This window comes from Martes martes (genome assembly GCF_963455335.1).
Source record: "Martes martes genome assembly, chromosome: 1".
Lineage (NCBI taxonomy): Eukaryota > Metazoa > Chordata > Mammalia > Carnivora > Mustelidae > Martes > Martes martes.
The window spans coordinates 94,699,044-94,717,704 of record NC_137888.1 but is presented as its reverse complement, the minus strand read 5'-3'; the positions used below and the strand labels follow the sequence as shown (position 1 = coordinate 94,717,704).

At 42.1% G+C, this 18,661-nt stretch overlaps 1 protein-coding gene across 1 annotated transcript in view; it reads right to left on the bottom strand.

Moving 5' to 3' along the window:
- FNDC3B (fibronectin type III domain containing 3B) overlaps nt 1-18,661 on the bottom strand; it is a 344,111-nt gene that overhangs the window by 237,875 nt on the left and 87,575 nt on the right. Inside the window, exon 3 of the mRNA XM_080808436.1 lies at nt 10,073-10,148. Within this exon, the coding sequence (XP_080664562.1) occupies nt 10,073-10,148 (76 nt within the window). The remainder of the gene's footprint in view (nt 1-10,072; nt 10,149-18,661) is intronic.

Sequence of the window (18,661 nt, the reverse complement as noted above, 5' to 3'; positions counted from 1 at the left end):
AAACTTACTCCCCTTTTACCCAGCTGCCTTTACATCCTCAAAAATAGTGAGCAAAACACCTTCCAAGTCACTGAAAACTGCCTCAGAGAAGCAATCAATGCCCAAGTTGATAAGCAGAAAAAAGTATCTACCTTTTTTTAAGTTTGCCTTTTTTTTTCCTTAAAGATTTTATTTATTTATTTGACAGAGATCACAAGTAGGCAGAGAGGCAGGCAGAGAGAGAGAGGCAGGCTCCCCACCGAGCAGAGAGCTCAATGCGGGGCTCGATCCCAGGACTCTGGGATCATGACCTGAGCTAAAGGCAGAGGCTTTACCCACTGAGGCACCCAGGCACCCCAAGTTTGTCCTTCTTTTTAATCCTTTTTAGTTAATCCCATGGCTTGTCCAATTAGGAGAGAGTACAAAATGTTCACTATTAAAGGACAAAAATTTTTCGGAAGGCTAGATTCTGCCTATCTTCGAGAAACGTACAATTCGGTTAGTGCCCATCACTCACCCCATCTCTTCTGCGTATGTGCCTTTGGCCAGCAAGTCATGACCACCTTCTACACACCTATGATTTCTACTCCCACTTCTACATGTTGCCCTCTCCACTGTCCTCACCCAGGCTCTCCTGGCCTCCTGCCTGTCCCTCCCAGTCACCCATCTCACCACCTCCCTCCCCGCCACTTTGATCACACTGGTGGTAGAGAAAAACTACTCCATTTAATTTACAACTTAAAGTGTACTCTATCCTCGTGCCCCTCAGTCTCATAGAGTGAACTCTATCCATCCCTGGGTCTGACAGAGTTTGAGAGTTTACTACTACAGATAAATGCAATAATTTCTAACCACACAAAAACATTTATAAAACATAAGTAAGTAATCTATACAAAAATATTTGCCAGTAACATAAAAGATAAAGTTGGTCTATCTTTTACTATTAAATAGCCTTAAAAATATTTCCCAAGATGTTCCCAGCCTACTTCTCACAAAAGGAAAAAAGTTATCAGAAGAATGAATAGAATAATCATTCCCTCATGCTTTTTATTGGTAAGCGGACCTAACCCATATAATGGACTTCTTCAGAATAGCTATGTGTTTTTAAAAACCACTCTTACCTGCATTCATTATCCTAATTTGAAAAACTGAAAGTAAACATAATTAAGTACAATAATAAACAAAAAGGAAAAAGAACCTCTGTGAAGTAACTCAGAATTTTTCCATCACTTTGACATGAATTTTTAGCAGTTTATTAGTGACTTTCCTTTATTCTGGATGCCTAGTAGGTGCTGGATAGGTTCTGGGATACAAAGATCAGTAGGTATGACCCCCACCCTTGAAGAAACCTACCCTCTAAAGAACCCTTTACAGTCTTTCTTAAAGACACTTCCAACATGCTATTTTCCATTTTAAGTTCTAAGAGTAAAAAATACAGAAAGAAGAAAGCAAGACCCCACAGACTACAAGCTATGAAATGTGGCAGGCAAGTGAGGTAACGGGACACTGTTTACTCTTCTGAAATAGCAGGCATGCAAAGATCTGAGACATTTAAGGAACTCCAAGCAGTGGTCCCTTCAGAAATAACATTTTAACCTTTGTTCAAGTCTGAAAGGCAAAAGGGCACACAAGCTAAATTCCCATCGCCTAATTTTTGAAATGTGTTCTTTTGAAGCATTACAACAAGAATGTGAAGACATCTTAACGACTGAGCCAGCCGGGTGCCCCAAGACATCTAAGAGAAAATTCTAACCAATCCCACAAGTTCACGTAGGGCTCTCCTGGGATGTTTTAAAAATGACAGGTAACGAAAATGAGAGTCATTCAATGTCTGCCCTTACAATGGCTCCTATTTACTGGAGTTTACACGGACTCCGAAACTTTCTACACAGTATGTCATTTAATCCTCGGGGTGACACTTCAAGACCAATATTGTCATTCCCAATTCTACAGATAAGGAAACAGAGGTATAGAGAAATAACTACTTCTGTGATATACAAGTAAGATGCAAGGAAGTTCTAAACTAGGTAATCTCGCTCCAAAACCCCCAAGATCTTACCCATATGCCTTACAGCTCTTCAGTCATGCCAAAGAGCAGGACGCACTAAATGCAGATTAAAATTTGTATGAAACTTGGATCCCCTGGCTGGCTCAGTGATAGAGCATGTGACTTTTGATCTCAAGGTCCTGAGTTCAAGCCCCACACTGGGCGTGGAGCCTACTTAAAAAATTAAAAAAAAGTAGTATGGAATTTAATCGAAATGTAAAAGGCAAGGCATACCCAGAGGAACTGCTCTGTAAGCCTGTCTCAATATGGCCCCTTGGGCCTGCTGTGAGAGTTAACTACCTATCACCCCAAAGGAAAGCAATAACTAAAGCTTGAGATACCACAGAGCTTACTTTAAATGCATGGAACAATGGACTGGTTTTATCCACAACTTGCATCTGAACAATATGTGCATTCCCATAAACCTTCATCAGACCCCATGAAAGCAAGCCTAGTATACACAGGCAGTAAAATGGAGGCCAGACCTTCTTCTATGGATTTCCATGAGCAGGGTAATCACATCATAGCCCACAATTTGTTGTGACATCTCCTTAGAACAAAAATAATCAGCAAAGCTGCATCCATTACTAGATAATGGTGATGACAAAGGCTCTTCCAATGGATACGTATTAGCTGTTATCCCCACGTTAGGAAAGAACAGGGAGGCTGAGAGGTTAAGCATTAGCTAGCGAACAACCAGGGATCATACTATATAGCACTGACTTTTAAAACATCAGCTTTATAACTTCTAACAGATCAAATCACTAGAACTTTACTTGGAGAAAAAGGCCAACGTCTGACAACGTAATATTGGGTGAGGTTTTTTCTGTCTTAATTATGCAAATGCAAGAACAGCAATAAACCATCAAGATAACTGGCAAGGGCAGAAGGAGAAGGACAGAAAGCAGCAGACACACTGGGTACCTCCCTTGACAGGGACTTTACACCTCCTGGGAAGCAACATAATTTGACACTGATGTAACCCAGTCTCATGACATGACTCAGTCCCAGCGTGATGACAGCTGCAAGTACCATCACAGACCTTCCTCCCATCCCTTCCAGAAACTGGACTTTGCTCCAGGCCCACCAGTACTTACCAGCCCTTGTGGGGACCACACTACTGGTCAACTTCTAGTTGCTCAGCAACAAGCTTGGGTCTGAAAGAGGCCTCTTAGGTCCACCCTGAGAACACCTGCTTCCAAGTAGAGAACGCCTGCTTGCAAGTAATGGCCGCACATGTTTATGTATGACAGGAAAGCCAAATCGTCACGTTCAAAATAAAGCTCTCAAACATCTTAGCGATCAGGTATACTCCAAAACACTGAGACCCAATATTACACACACACACCAGGCAAAAGACTGCTTTGTCCTGAAGCTACCATTTAAGAGCCATAAGATGAACCCGCAAATTGATGGGAGTACTTCAAAGTTTTCCTAGAAACTCAGACCCTCCCAGCTTAGAACCTCACTGGGGGACTGTGAAGGAACTCTCCCCAAATACTCTGATTTTGGAGCAATCAGAAAGATAGGATACTGGAGCTAGCCTGGGCAATTCTAAAAGATTTTCAAGGGAGCCCAAACTCTTCAGGATAACATCTCAGATTAGCAATCAGTCACAAACTGCCCTCCTCCTCCACTGCAAAAGAAGTGAATTTTCAAGGCAGTTTCTCAAAATTCTAGTCTTGTAAAAAGAAAAAAATATTTCCACTTAAAACACATTCTACAAATATACTCAAATAACAATGTAATGAAGGCTTGAGAAGATGCAGAGGAAGAGTAGGCACTCACATACAAACCACCCAAATATTTCTGATGGAACACTTGTTTGCAGATGTCAGCCAAGGTAAGAGCTCAGTCAGCCTTAGCAGACAAACTTCATTCCCCACAGGTCTTTTCCCTTGGTTTTAAGCCAGTAAAACAAGCATTTCTTATTTATATGCAGAGTCTGCCTTAAAGGAGTAGACCATATAGAAGCTTTGCTTGTGAAACTACAGTCTACCTCAGGCTGTAAACTCTCGCTCTGACACCATTCCTATCATTTCTCCACAAAGCCAGAGATGAGCGTTCCTCAGGACCTGTCATAAAATTCTTAGCAAGAATGACAGGTCAGGGGGCACCTGGGTGGCTCAGTGGGTTGAAGCCTCTGCCTTGCGCTCAGGTCATGATCCCAGGGTCCTGGGATCGAGCCCCGCATTGGGCTCTCTGCTCAGCAGGGAGCCTGCTTCCTCCTCCCTCTCTGCCTGCCTCTCTGCCTACTTGTGATCTCTGTCTGTCAAATAAATAATAAATAAAGTCTAGGGAAAAGAAAAAAAAAAAAAGAATGACAGGTCAGTGTTTTAATGTGCCAAACAAGTCTAATAAAGGCACTTAAAGTATCAAATGAGGGAATTAAAAAAAAAAAAAAAAGTAACGTTTAAGTCCCTGTGGCAGTCTGGGTGCTGAATCACACAAAGAGGGGCGGGGGTCGGGGGCAGACGAGATTAGACAACGTGGAACCGCTCTCAATGGCGTCATTCACAGAGTCCCCGAGCAGAGCGCGGTGTTCAATGATACAGTCCCCACGCTCAGTGGGGCAGGAGGAGAATTCAACACAGAGCTGAAGGTGGCTTGCGGAGAATAAGGAGGGGAGGGGAAAGTGCCCCAATGTCATGGCAGCCAAGCCACAGCCCAGTCGGAGCAGGGGTCTCCTCGAGCGCCCCTCCTACCACATGCTCTACTGTCATTTCAAGGTCTCAACCCACTCAGTGCAAGTGAGCAGAGTAAACCACGTCTGCAAAAGGCGTCCATTTCTTGTGGGCAAAACACATCAGCATTACATTTCTTTAAATAATATTCTTTATTAAAATAATGGTGCTTCCCAAGCATTTTACTTTAATCTTTTTCTTCTATGACCATGACATCCACCTATTTTCTTCAGGCTCACGGTTTGTATATAAGTCTTAAAACACAAATTTACACACACACACACACACACACACACACACACAAATGAAAATTGCAGTTTTAGGGGTGCCTGGGTTGCTCAATTGGTTAAGGGTCTGCCTTTGGCTCGGGTCATGAGCCTGGAGTCCTAGGATTGAGTCCCATGTTGGGCCCCATGCTCAGCCGGGGCAGGTTGGAATAGGGGGTCATCCACTTCTTCCTCTCCCGCTCCCCCTCCATTTCTCTCTCTCAAATAAAATAAAATCTTTTTTAAAAAATTGCAAGTTTTAATACTGGAATATGAAATAATATGAAAGTACCTTAGATTCTCAACATGTTTCTCTCAAGGAAACTGACTAGCTTCAATTATCCAACATTTTGGGAAATGAAAGTCCTTTTATGGAGACTTGAGAGACCACGAGAAAAGTGCTGAACTACACATCTTAAAGCTCCCAGCACAATGATAGAATTTAAAAGCAAAATGCCAGGGTCCGTCAAGGATCTAGTCAGCAATCATTAAGAGGCTGTGGGGCTGGTGAGCAGGTTGAGGATACTGTGTCGCACTTAGGTTCACAGTCTAATTCAAGAGCCCAAGAGCAGTGCACACAGATAACCAGACTGTTGCGGATGGTGCCACCTCCACCTGCTCCTCCAGGAAAGCGGAGGTCAGGATGGAATGGAGTGGTCGAGGAGGGCTCCTGGAGAGACAGATCCAGAGCCCTAAAGGAAGTGTACTATTTGTTTTGGCTGAAGCATTTTACAGGGAACAGAGAAACGGCCCAGATAAAAAGATGGCATGTGTGGACAGGAAGGAAGGCTGCGTTGCCAGCACCTCAGCCCAAACAAGGATATGAAAATAATGGGACAGACCTGCGGCTGCCCTCTATTAATTCCTGAATTTAAGCAAAGTCAAGAATTCATATTGATTGCTAAGATCCCTTTTTTCCCCCCTAACAATTGGCTCTTTATACTTTCATCTGGCCCAGGAAAGAAAAATCTTTTGTCTAGGGTGCCATAGGTACAGTGCTGCCTCCAAGTGAGAATAAACTATGACCTTTTGGGGCCCCTTCAAGACCTATGATTCATGTTTCATGGAAAATACTGAGAAATGTTCCATTAGAAATGAATCTGCTTTCACAGCATACTGTAGGTTTCCTGTGTTTTTCTTCCTTCATTATCACCAAGGACATTCTCATGAAAACAAAATCTTGTTTCTCCCCCCAGAGTAACCATATTCTTTATATTGATTTGCTCTGAATTTCCAAACTGCCTTTTCATGGCATCACAGTGAGCTTCTGCTGTCTTTTCAGTCACATCATTAATGTCCTATAGACAAATTCGACTACAAGTAAAGAGGGTTGACTTCAAGTAGTGTAATTTCAAAGTTTCCAGGAAGGCCTGGCAATCAACTTGGCTCCCTACCCCTAATCCCCACCCTTCACCCCAGCAGCAATCCCTAACCTGCTGAAATATCAGAGCTGAAACAGCCAAGTTATTAAACCGCCAGTTTCAATAGCGCTATAAGCAATGGTTATGACTTCAAAATTTCCAGAAAGGCCACTTCCAATCACCACTCCTACACACACACACACACACACACACACACACACACACACACCCCAAAACCACCACCTCCCCACCTGCTGGCTGGGGTTGAAAGAGCACAACTAGAGCTTCATTCTCCTCACTTTAATCTCTAGTACAACGCAAATGCTTCTTTCCCAAGTTCCCATTACAATATGATCCAATTTCAGATGGTTTCCTAAAAGGTTTTTAAAAGGTAAGCAAGAAGACTGCCTCCCCCATGACCAGTCCTCTCCCACTGGACGCTTCCTCTTCAGCAGCTGGAGTCGCAAGCCCCACCAAGAAGCTCAGCCCACCCCAACTCTGGGCCCAGTCCTAACTCGGGGCAGAAATAACTTAAGGAATTCTAAATCAGTACTCCTGTGTCATACTGTGTTCTGTTAGTCATACTGTGTTCTGTTAGTTCTGGTAACAGGACATCTGTCTTATCCCAAAGACCCAGTATCTGAAAACCATCTCTACTTGATTTTGGCCATCTAAGTACTCATCCTGGTATCCTGCTCAGAATTCTGTTATTCCAGGAACAGGAACCCACCTCGCTCGTCACATGCCCAAAGGGAATGGAGTCCTACTACAGGAGTTCCCTGATGTAAAGCCACAGAGCAAGACAATAAAGAGTTCATGTTCTCAAGTTAGACATACCAGGGATGGAAACTCAACTCTGCCTCTTTTAACTATGGGAATTTAGGTGTATAAATTAACTTCCAGGGGCCTCAGCCTCATGTTTATCTATCATACTCATTAACAGAGAATACAACATAAGAGCTAAATCGGGGCAACAACAGGGATGTTAATGACAGTGAAAAAACAATAACGTTAAAATTTGTGTTGGAATTTACAAACACATTGCCTATTGCCACATTCTATGATGATATTCTCCACCCACCTGGAGTGAAGCATTCACTAACTTACAGAGGAACTCAAAAGAAGGCTTGGGGGCTGGGGGGAAGCCACCACTCAGTGACTGGCTGTTATGCAATGGTGACAGTCAATGGGTCTGGACTCCAGGTTGCTTCCAGCTCCTGCAATTCCCTCTGTTGCCCCAAGGCTTCCCAAGCCCTCTTTTAGCTCCCTCTCAATTAGCTCCCTGTCCTGGTCCCTTGCACCCAATCCTGTCATTTCAATTAATTGGGCCAGGTACCACCATGCCCCAAATGGAGATAACCATAGTCTGTGGGTGTTCAGAAGAGAACAAAGGATAGGAAGACTGAGGAAGCCCAAGATAAACGGCTCCCCAATTATGCTTTAGTCAAAGGCATTTCTGACATCACTGGATGGGGTGTCAATGTCACTTATCTCAAAGTATAATCATGAAAAAATACAAAGCTTCCACTGTGAACAGAGTGAAATATTTCCAACATTTCCTGGAGAATACACCAATTACTGACATGAACACACACACGCACACACACACAAAGTGGGGGAGAGACTAACCTGATGAACACACACAAGCGCACGCACACACGCACCCATGCACGCAGAACAAAAGCAGGTGGCATAGAAGAGTGGATTTCATATATGTAGATCTACTCAGCAATCCATTGTTTTATGGATTCAATAGAAAGTATTACACACACTCAGTTGTAGAGGAACACAGTCCACCGGCCAGTTAATTCATGGGGCTCCCATGTTCCCATGATCAGAAGCTCAAATTCATTCTTACTGAATTGAAAATACCAGGTTTATTCTTTGTAGGTGAAGTGACTTTTTATCTAATTTTTCTAGCATGATCCTTTTTTGAAGTGGATTTTGAGGTTTTACTTGTTGACAATACCTATTTATTACAGAACTACAAGTAGGTAAAAGATTTTATATCCCATACTATCTTAAAATATTTATTTCCTCTTTTCTTTTACCTTAAGTTTCTTTGTATGATTCATCACCAAAGACTAGGTTCAATTTTTAAATGGCTTAGAAAACCAAAGATCAATCTCAGAAACATAATGGGCAGAAAAATGCAAAAATCATTAGTAAAATGTAAAAATCATTAATAAAATGGTTAAGTCATTTCAGATTATCTATCTGCAATTAAAACTGGCTGGGCTTCAATCTTTGAAAACACACTCATTTCTCCAAAAGTAAAAGTTTTTTTCCTAGTTTTTGTACCTATAGGAACAAAATTCAATAGCAAAACTACAAAGTGGCATGGTCTGCTATTAAAAAAGCAGTAGAAAAATCACCTTTTTCATGCAGCTCATTAAGAGAAACTAAAACTGAAGGGCATTTCCCTTCATTCATTTCTGCATTGGTGAGCAAGTCCAGAAATTAAAGATGAGGGCTCTGATCAGATTCTTGGCCAATCACTAACCTAGAACTGAATTCCATTACATGTCAATTTGCCATCTGCCCTATAATCCCAATCACTACCAAAAAGAGCTACTGCAAACACCGCCCCCCGACAGAGCAGTATTTTCAGGCTAACTATGTATCTGGACTGAGCGTCCTGTGGTTCAGAGTATCTAAGCCATTTCTCTCCAAAGTGAACTACAGAGAGGAGGCACTATATTATACAAACAGGAGGTAACTGAAATGCCCTAGGAGCTACGCTTTAAGAAGTGTCACCTACAGCTGGAACTTTAAGTTAGAGGACAAGACGCTGGACTCTGAGCTGATGCTGTAATGGAGTAAGACATTTAGAGAACTTCCGAGGGAGTATTCCGTATATGGAGGGCCATGAATTGTTAGGGACAGAGGGTGGACCATGATGGGCAGTTTTTTAAGATGGCCCCCAATGATTCCGGCCTGCTGGCGTTCCCACACTGTGCAAATTCCCTTTCTCAAGTGGGTTGGACCTAGTATCACCCCCCTGCCCTCTAGTCGCTGCTCTGATGAAGCCAGCTGCCTCACAGAGAAGGCTTAGCAAGGAACTGAGGGAAGCCACCTGCCAATAGCCCACAAAAACCTAAACCCTACCAACAACCCCTCAAGCAAGCCTGGAAACAGACTGACCCTTAGACATGCCTTCCAAGGATGGCAGCTCTAGCCCACACTGGATTTTGGTATCTCAAGAGGCCCAGGGCTGTGGGACACAGCTAAGCTGGGCCTGAATTCCTGACCCACAAAAACTGAGATAATACACGTTGTTGTTTTAAGCCTCTAGATTTTGGAGCAATCTGTTAATCAGCAAAACAAATAACAGATACTTACTACAGATCTTCTCAAAAAACATCATCTCTTTGGCCTCATGTTATGTATTTGAAAGTTTTAACTAATTTGAAAAAGTTACTGTTCTCAATTGAAAATTTAAGGTCCTTCAAAATCTCAACATTTTCCAAATTCCATAATATATTAAAAGATACTGCAAGCCTTCCCAAGTTAAACTCACTCACTTAAAAGTCAACAGAACACTAGAGGTATTTACCTTTGCCCCTTCATTTATCATACGCCTACATTAGCATCGAGACTCTATTTCACAGAAAGAGTAAAATGTTTTTAAAAATCCAAGATAAGTGATATGGAGACACAGAATAACTCTACTCCTTTAAAACAAGAAATAAAAGAGAAACTCCTCTGTTTAGAGGCTTACAAGAATTTCCTTACCTTGAATGCACTGAAGTGTTCCATCCTCTGCTCTTATTGTGAAAGTCTCACCTGGATTAACTTGAACGAGAATGACCTGCAAAATAACACATTAATTTCAATTTAACACTAGAGTATCTGGGGTTTCTCTTCCACAGTTTTATTACCTGAATTTATGTACTAGACAGGACGTGTGTGGCAGAGAACCCTGTATCAACACAAAACTTAGGATAGGTCTTAGACCTGGTTCAGAGTTGAGTGGGGTCAGTACACCCACTTGAATTTAGCTAAGTGAATTCTCCTGCGTTGGTTATGATGTTACGTACCTTAAAAGCTCAACTTTTTTTTTACTCTCACACAATTCCTTTTTTTCTTTCAGTAATTTAGAAACAAGAAATCAAGAAGAAACGAGACCAGAAACTATGCTTATAAGGGAAAAAAGGCACAGAGAAACATGGCTCTGGGCAAACACCACAGCACACATTCTTCCTAAGTGTCCATTACTGACTTGGGTTGTAGGAGTCCACCGGGTAACAAAAGGCGGCAATTTGTAAGAAAAATGTTCAGAAAGTAAAGTATCTGTGTAAGTTCTGGAATTAGTAATAAACACCATAAAATAAATGAATAATAATATTATAAATAGGTCTCAAAACACTCAAATTTTTTAATCTGTTATCTAAATGTCAGTGAACATTAATATTTATTTTAGAAAAAGTTTATTTACTTATTTGAGAGAGAGAGAGAGAGCGCGCGCACACCAGAGCACCCAAGAGTGGGAGAGTGGCAGAGGGAGAGACCCTTTAAGCAGACTCCCCTGCTGAAGCGAAGAGCTCCACGGGGGCTCAATCCCACAAGCCCTGAGACCACGACCTGAGCCAAAAACCAAGAGTCAGACACTCAACTGACTGAGCCACCCCGGCGTCCCTAATATTTAATATAAGTAGGCAACCTCCAAGGCTAGACCATGCAGAGCAATGGCAAAGTATGTTCTTTCAAGAGCCTCAGTTTTAGATCTCATCTAGTTCCTTTAGGTAACAAAAGGAAGAAAAAAATCCCTGATTTACATCTAAATACAAATCAAAGGACATAATCTAAGCTTAAAAACTGAGGTGAAATATCACACCATGGGCAAGGCTGACACTATGAAAATAATGACTGTCCATTTCTGGAAACTGGACAGATGTCGGTATCACATTCATCTCAGGGTTCTTGGAGCAACCCTTGTCCCTCCCTGCGTCGAAACCATCAGGCCGACCGTTCCCTGTCCTTCTTCATCTCTGCCTGCCACCCACCTTACTCCTTCCCTGAGGAGTGACTCATGCCTATTCATTCCTGTCAGCTTAAGAAGTGGCATCCACTTCTGAGGACAGGACAGGCCTCCCACCGTGTGTCGTAACACAGGTGTGTGCACCCTCACACCTGTACATCTCCTTCCTAGAACTGACAACTCCAGTGAGCTCCGCAATTATTCTAGAGTCTGTCTTTGCTTCTTTAATATTGACTCTGTAAGGACTTAAGGGCTCAAAACTGTACCTGGCCTAGAATAAGCGCTTGATAACTATTTCTACTGAATGAATAATCAAAGTCGTAAAAACACAAGGAAAACCAGTGCAAACAATATTTTAACTTAGAAATTAAGCTTTCGTAATATTCAATTTAAAAAGTCAACATTTTTTAAGTCAACTTTATTTACTGCATGTACCAAAATTTCTGTTCTGTAAAAATGTTTGAGATCAGAGCCATTTCATCTTTAAAACCTAAACCTTTAATATCCATGTATTTTGTTTCTTCTAATAATTCACCACAGGAGACACTGTTAGGATATTAAAATTATTTAAATCAGGAAATGCATTAACTGGAGAAAACAAGATCATTCAGGAAAAAGCAGTCCCAGCTTCTCCCTGGTGCTTCTCATTACCTTGAATTATAACAGTGGTTTCAAGGCAATTTATTTTTCCTGTACAGTAACTGTGTCAATAATCTTTCAGTCTTAAGTATTCAAATTCTCACCAATGTAAACACACTGTGCCATTTTAAGAACTCAAAAGGAAATCCCTTCAGATCTCTACAGAGTGATTAAAACATTTCAATTGCTTTCTTGAAACTGAGCTTTTAAAGGCATTCCTAACATGAAAATAGTTTCGATTTAACTTTATTCTTACATAAACATAGAACATAACTCGACTATAACAGAATTTTAAAAAACAGTCCAATAAAGAAAATTATCCGTATCTTTTTAAAAGTCCTTAGACCAATTCCAACACTACTGTAATAGAGCAGAAATCAGTTCTTGTGTTGAAACCTCTAGGGGTAAGACCTATAATACAGGCCTGTAGAATTAATTAGTTAGGGGGAAAAAAAAAAAAAAATCAAAGGACACCAAGACTATGCCCCAGATACTCTCTGACAATCCCAAATTCACGTACTCTGTCCTCCACCACTCTCATAATTGTCAGACAATGCATCCTGAATGCAGGTCCTGAAAGTACAATTCACCAGTATTATGGAAAGTCCCAGGCAAGAAAAGGGATTTCTGAATTGGGGTACGCTCCACATTGTGTCACATTACCTGCTCCTCAAATGACATGAAAAGTCTGTAACGGTTCCTTAGCAGTCCCTGACACCAGGCCACCATTCAAAGCCTCCAAAAGCCATTTATGATAACCCCTCTCTGCTTACGGAGGCCGATTCCTGACCCCCACCCTGCTTCTTCAGGGGGAAAGATGATAGGTAAAGAGCTTTTATGCATCCTACTAAAATACCTCTCTTCAAATGTTTCATTCCTGTAATTTTCCCTGCTGCTGGGTTGCTATGGCAACCAGATTATAATCTACCAAGTTACCTCAGAAACCAGGCAAATCTCCTGCGTCCCAATATCAATTTTTCTTAGTAAGAGCAAAAGTCATTATTTGAGCAGCCCTCATTCATCCTGGCACCGAATCATTTTAAAAGAAAGCATTTTATTACACTGAGGTCCACTGACCACCTTGTTGTTTTCACTGTCAATAAAGGAGAGATAAAATAAAGTTTTGACACACACCAGTCCAGGGATCTCATCCCTGACAACAGACATGAATGAGAAGGCAGAAGTGAGCCTTCCATCACCCAGCCCTGAGACGCATGAGTCACGCCCTGGCAGGCTCCCTGGCGCTTAACCTTTCCTACGACAGCAGCCTGCCCCTCTCTCTCTTTCTTGCCCTCTCTGCCCCTATTCTGTCTCCCTCCCTCCTTTCTCTCTCTGGCCACAAGGCAGACATAACTGTTACAAGTTCTCACAAATGCAGAATGTAAAACATCCTATCACTGGCCAAACCTCATCATTTTTTTGTCCACTCACTAAGCATTTCCTGCGTTTCCAAAGTCAGTATTAAAACAATTCAAGCCGCATTCTGCATCTCGTCAGAGGAAAAAAGATTTTAACCACTGATAGGTTCTTCTCCTCCAGAGATGCTAAAATAGAACCGTGTTAATCAAATCATAAAAGTGTACTTCAGGCTATGCTTGCTTCATCAGGTCAGTTTCACATCTGTTCCAGCTACAGGAACCAAGTAGCCCAAAATAATCAGAGGCAAGTTTGTCAAAAATTAATGATAAGTAAGTACCATTTCTTCCAAAATCTTAATAAAACAAGTGGTAGAATTGATACCATTTAACAAAAAGCTTAAACAGTATCGTGCGAAAGCTCTGTCCAACAAGACTATCGAAACACGTGTCAATAGATCTTTCCTTAAACGTATAAATCCAACACGGTTTCATACCCAGGGGAGGAGGAAAAGGAAAGCTACTACTGCAATTTAAATTGTGGGCGGCTGATCAACCAGATCAATGGTATCAAAGATCATTCCTGGAGGCAAATTCCTAATTTACACCTCAAAAAAATTCCCAGCCCCCTAACCAAACCAGCCACTGCCCCGTATGTGCCCATCACAGAAGCTTCTGCTGGGAGGACAGTACTGACTGACCAAAGATAGAATGTTACATTTGCAGTTTTCCCGTAAGTTAAATCCAACAGCCAAACACTCAAGATACAAACCGTGCCAGGAGAGGGGACCCTGTTCCATTCCAAAAGCTTCTTCCACTTGCCACACTCTGTGAGGCTTGTCTTACTCTTAACTGTGTTATGTATAAATGAACACTTCTCATTTGCAGTCAGCATGTATGATTATCTAACAAGTACCTTTAGGGGGAAAAAAATGATACAACCTAAAAGCTGCAGAAGAGTTCCCCCTAAGGAAGGATTCTGTCAAAAATAGGTAGTAACTTTTTTTGAAGATTTTATTTATTTATTTGAGAGACAGTGAGAGAGAGAGAGAGAGCAAGCATGGGGGGTGGGGGGAGGAGGGCGGGGCAGAGGGAGACGGAGAGGGAGAAGCAGGCTCCCCGATAAACCTGACTCGGGCTTAATCCCACAATGCTGGGATCATGACCTGGAGCCGAAGGAAGGCGCTTAATGACTGAGCCACCCAGGTGCCCCAAGAATATCTAATAACTCTTAAAAAGGGACTTCTGATTATCTGAGAGGAATAACTGACATACACACACACACACACACGCACACGCACACGCACACGCACACACTCCAGATTCCCAAAGTCCACAGAAATCCTGACTAGCTCCACCCCAGCCCTGGAAGGCCCAAACCATCCATCAATACACAACTTGGAGAACCTGGTGCCTGGACTAGAGACTAGAGCTGGTCTCCAGCAAACTGGAAAGTGAGCATCGTATGTTTTCTGAGTCCCCTCCTTTTGCTCCAAATCAGGAAAAGGGAGAAGATGGGCTGCAAAGAACCAATAATTATCTGGTGGTGATAATACACCAAGATTAAAATGTGACAGGTAAAATAGAAAGGTACTAGAAGATGATGAGAAAGTACTGATTGTCTTATCCGCTCACCTGTCCTACCTGAAGCCTGACTCCAAAGCTGGCAGGAAAAACACACACAAGACCAGGAAGCCCCAAGAAGTACTTACTCACTGGGTCAAGGCACAGGGACACACATGGTACTGAAGCTGTTGCTCGGTCTCCAACACTGGTAGGACAAAACAGTCTTGTTTTGTTTCTTCCTGGGCTTTAGGACTCGTTCAGTTTATTTTCTTCTTTTCTAAAGATTTTAACACCTAACGTGAGGCTGGAACTCACAACCTTGAGATCAAGAGTCCCACCCTCCACCAACTGAGCCAGCCAGACACCCCCAGACCTGTTCAGTTTAAAGCAAGGAGCAAGAAGATGCCAACGCTTCCAAAATTTTTAGTACTCTTGATGTCTTCAAAGAATGGAAGGTTCAAAAGTTGTCACCCTCAATGGACTATTACATATCTCTAAAATTAGCTCAGAATGATGTGGGCTACTTTATCAACTCCTTTTAATGGCTTTTGTTCTACAAGAATTTCTACACAGCTACTGTTAAACCCCTGTGGTCTGCCAGGTAGGTACTATTAACCAGATTATATAGATGGGGAACTGAGGCTTAAAGAGGCTAAGTGACTTGTGTGAAGTCACGAAACTACAAAATGACTGAGTTAGCCCTGGAATCCATCCCCACCTGACCAAAATGCAGGCTCTTCTATTACACAGATCGCCCCTCTGATAGGCATGGGCTTCACAAAATCAATTCTTTGTGAACATACTTTAATAAACAGTTACAAGGAGAGAAGAACTCACTTCACCGGGTCAAGGGCAAGTCTCCAAGACGGACTCTAAGGACAAGATCTGTTCTGGGAAACCCAAGCCCACTCCCTATGCCAGGGCCCGTAACTCCCAATACGACAGTTAGATGGTAAGGGAAACCTTAACTAACAACAATGGCTTTTACATTGAGTCAGGTTTATTCTCAGCAAGTCCTTATCACGTCCTTGAACTCCCCTGGATTCCTAAGACGGACCAAGGAGCGAATCACGGGCCATCACAATCACCAGATGCCACTTCTCATGCTCCAACAGTGGGCATAAGAAAAGTAAAAGAGGACTCCTGGGACAATGGCAGCTAGAGCTGCTACGCTTCCCAAAGCCACCTATGATTAACAAAAAGACAGGAATGGATTAATAGGTAACCAAGGGAAAAGAAATCAGACAAACCAGGGAGGACATTTTTATGCACTGAAATCACGCCAGTGCCTACTGAAACTCTATACATTCAGAAGAGTTCCAAAAGCCCATTTCATGAGAGTCCTCAGAAGAATGACTATGATATCTCTATTAATTTAGCCAATATCAAGAGTGACAAGAATGGGTCAGGCATTCCCCCAGGCACTGGGAATAGAGCCTTTGAGAATACAAAGTTCTGCTCACCTCAGGCTGACAAACAGAACTTAGGCAGGATGAAGAGGGATAGAGAGGGGGTAGAGTTTAAACAGAAAGAAAACATTTATAGATAGTGCTAAGGGCTATAAAGAGAATACAATGGCAGCTTGTAAGAAATCATACATTTCTACTCTAATTGTACACTGTCCTGAATAAAGAGATTCTATTACAAAAAGGGCTGCTGTTTAAGAATAAAAATATAGCCTTAACTTAAATGGAAAAAATGCGAAATGTAATATAGATGGCCAAAACTAGGTTAAAAGCCTCTTTTAAGAGAGCCACAAATGCCAGAGTCTAAGATTTCAACTACAGGACTTTCAAGATAAAAACCAAGAATATAAAAGACCAAAATTCTATGCAAGCTTAAGTATAGTTTCCCCAGCTAAAGTAACAGCCACCAAATACCCTCGGTGCATTTGAAGCACCACATTTACTTAAATAATTTTAATTTTATTAAATACATTCTTCTCATAGCTCTCAGTGCCAACACTAGAACTCTTCTTCCTTTAGTTGACAATTAGGCTCACTGGGAACAAAATTTGGTTCTTGTCAACACCACTTCAGGGTTAATCCTTGTGAAAAATGTCCATCAGGTTAAGACACAACCCCCTTCTACCCCTCAATTCCATCAACGCACCCCACGTCCATAGGCTGGGCTCTGGCCACACTAACAGGGAAGGTGCAGTTCAGGCTACTTTCCACTTAGGCAGGCCTACCCTGCATGTGCAGGGCACATGACAGTCTCCCACCATTCAGGTCTGGCCACCTCCTGTCTACTTTCGATTGGCTGAGAAAGTGTAATCCCATTCACGCTGATGTGGTACTTCCTGTCACGCCCCTCTTATAAGCTATGCACTGAACTTACCAGAATCTCTACTATCAGAATCTCAAGCCCAGGTCAGGGAAGAAACATTTAACTGCCTATATTCCCAATATTCTAATATTTCTTAAACCGGTTTCAACGTTGGCCATGTCATTCATTTTACACTGTTCTTTCCCCCCAAAGAAACAATCAAGAAATAATATATCCATGAAGAAATGTTCTCATCCTTATAACTGACAGGAAATCAAGTCCCACTATTTCATCATTCAGTATTCTAGAGCTGACTTTTCTCTATTACTATACTTTTTCAATTGCTTGAAATTAACGCTACTATTGCTTGCTAGCATATGACCACTAACATCCAATCAGAAGTGAATACAAATAGGTCATACACTAGGGTCTGGGAAACGTTACTGCATCTCCATAACCTTAGAACCTTCGGTGCTGGTAAGGACCAGTGACCAATCTCTAAGAAAAAATGTGGCCTCTAAAGAAGGAGTATTAAAAAAAAAAAAGTTGTTGGTTTTTCCGGAATCTGCGTTTTATCTTCTCCAAAACACCACCACCAACAACAACAACAAAACCACACAGCCAATTCTAACCTCTGACCAGATTTTCAGTTTGAGAAACATTCTGGCTTTCCTTAAAAGCTCACCTCCCAACTCATTTGCATCCCAGTGTCTGTTGGGCTTCCCTGGATTCAGGCAACCAGAGTGACTCTGGAATCCATTCACAGAAGTTCTGAAATCTAAGCCCTTTACATCTACAAAATGGTTTGAATTACTTGGAAATGCATCTAATTAAGATTATCCTAATGCAAGTCAGCAATAGAAAGTAATAAAATAATACCACAGTACGTGGAAATTTCCTACCAACTGCTCAGAACTCTAGAAGACCCTTTTCTGACCCATCAGCTGCCTTCTCAAAGCACACAGCAAGAATTAAACTTCGCCAGATTCTCTAAGAAGCATCAGGCATTTGCCTTTTTTAAACACTTAAGCAAGGAGCTTGGGAGGTTATCCACCATACATTCCAGGAAAACAGAATTATACAGCTGGATACTTTAAGACCATTAAAAAGTTTAAAGAAACTGTCCAGATCTGACGTTTCAAGAGCAACAGACTGAAAAACGCTCTTCAAAAATTTAATGCTTTCAGATTTTCCTTTCTAGATCTTGGTACCAGAGCTCTGTAAGCAACTGCTGGAAAGCTCGGCGAGCATCTGTACTTTCGGGTCCCAGATGATGAGATCCCTGGGCGCACACACATACCGATTTGTACAAATGAACAGATTATTCCAATTCTTCTCTCATTTTGCACCGAGTCCAAATTCAGGACTGACACACTCGTCTCTGCAGACAACGCAGGAAAAATGTGACAAAGATTTTCCGGCCAGCCCCTCCCCTCCTCCTCAGCTGCCCGCAGCACACACAAGCGCACAGCGACTCTCTGCACGGCTCTAATCCGCAGGCCCGTTTATGCGCCA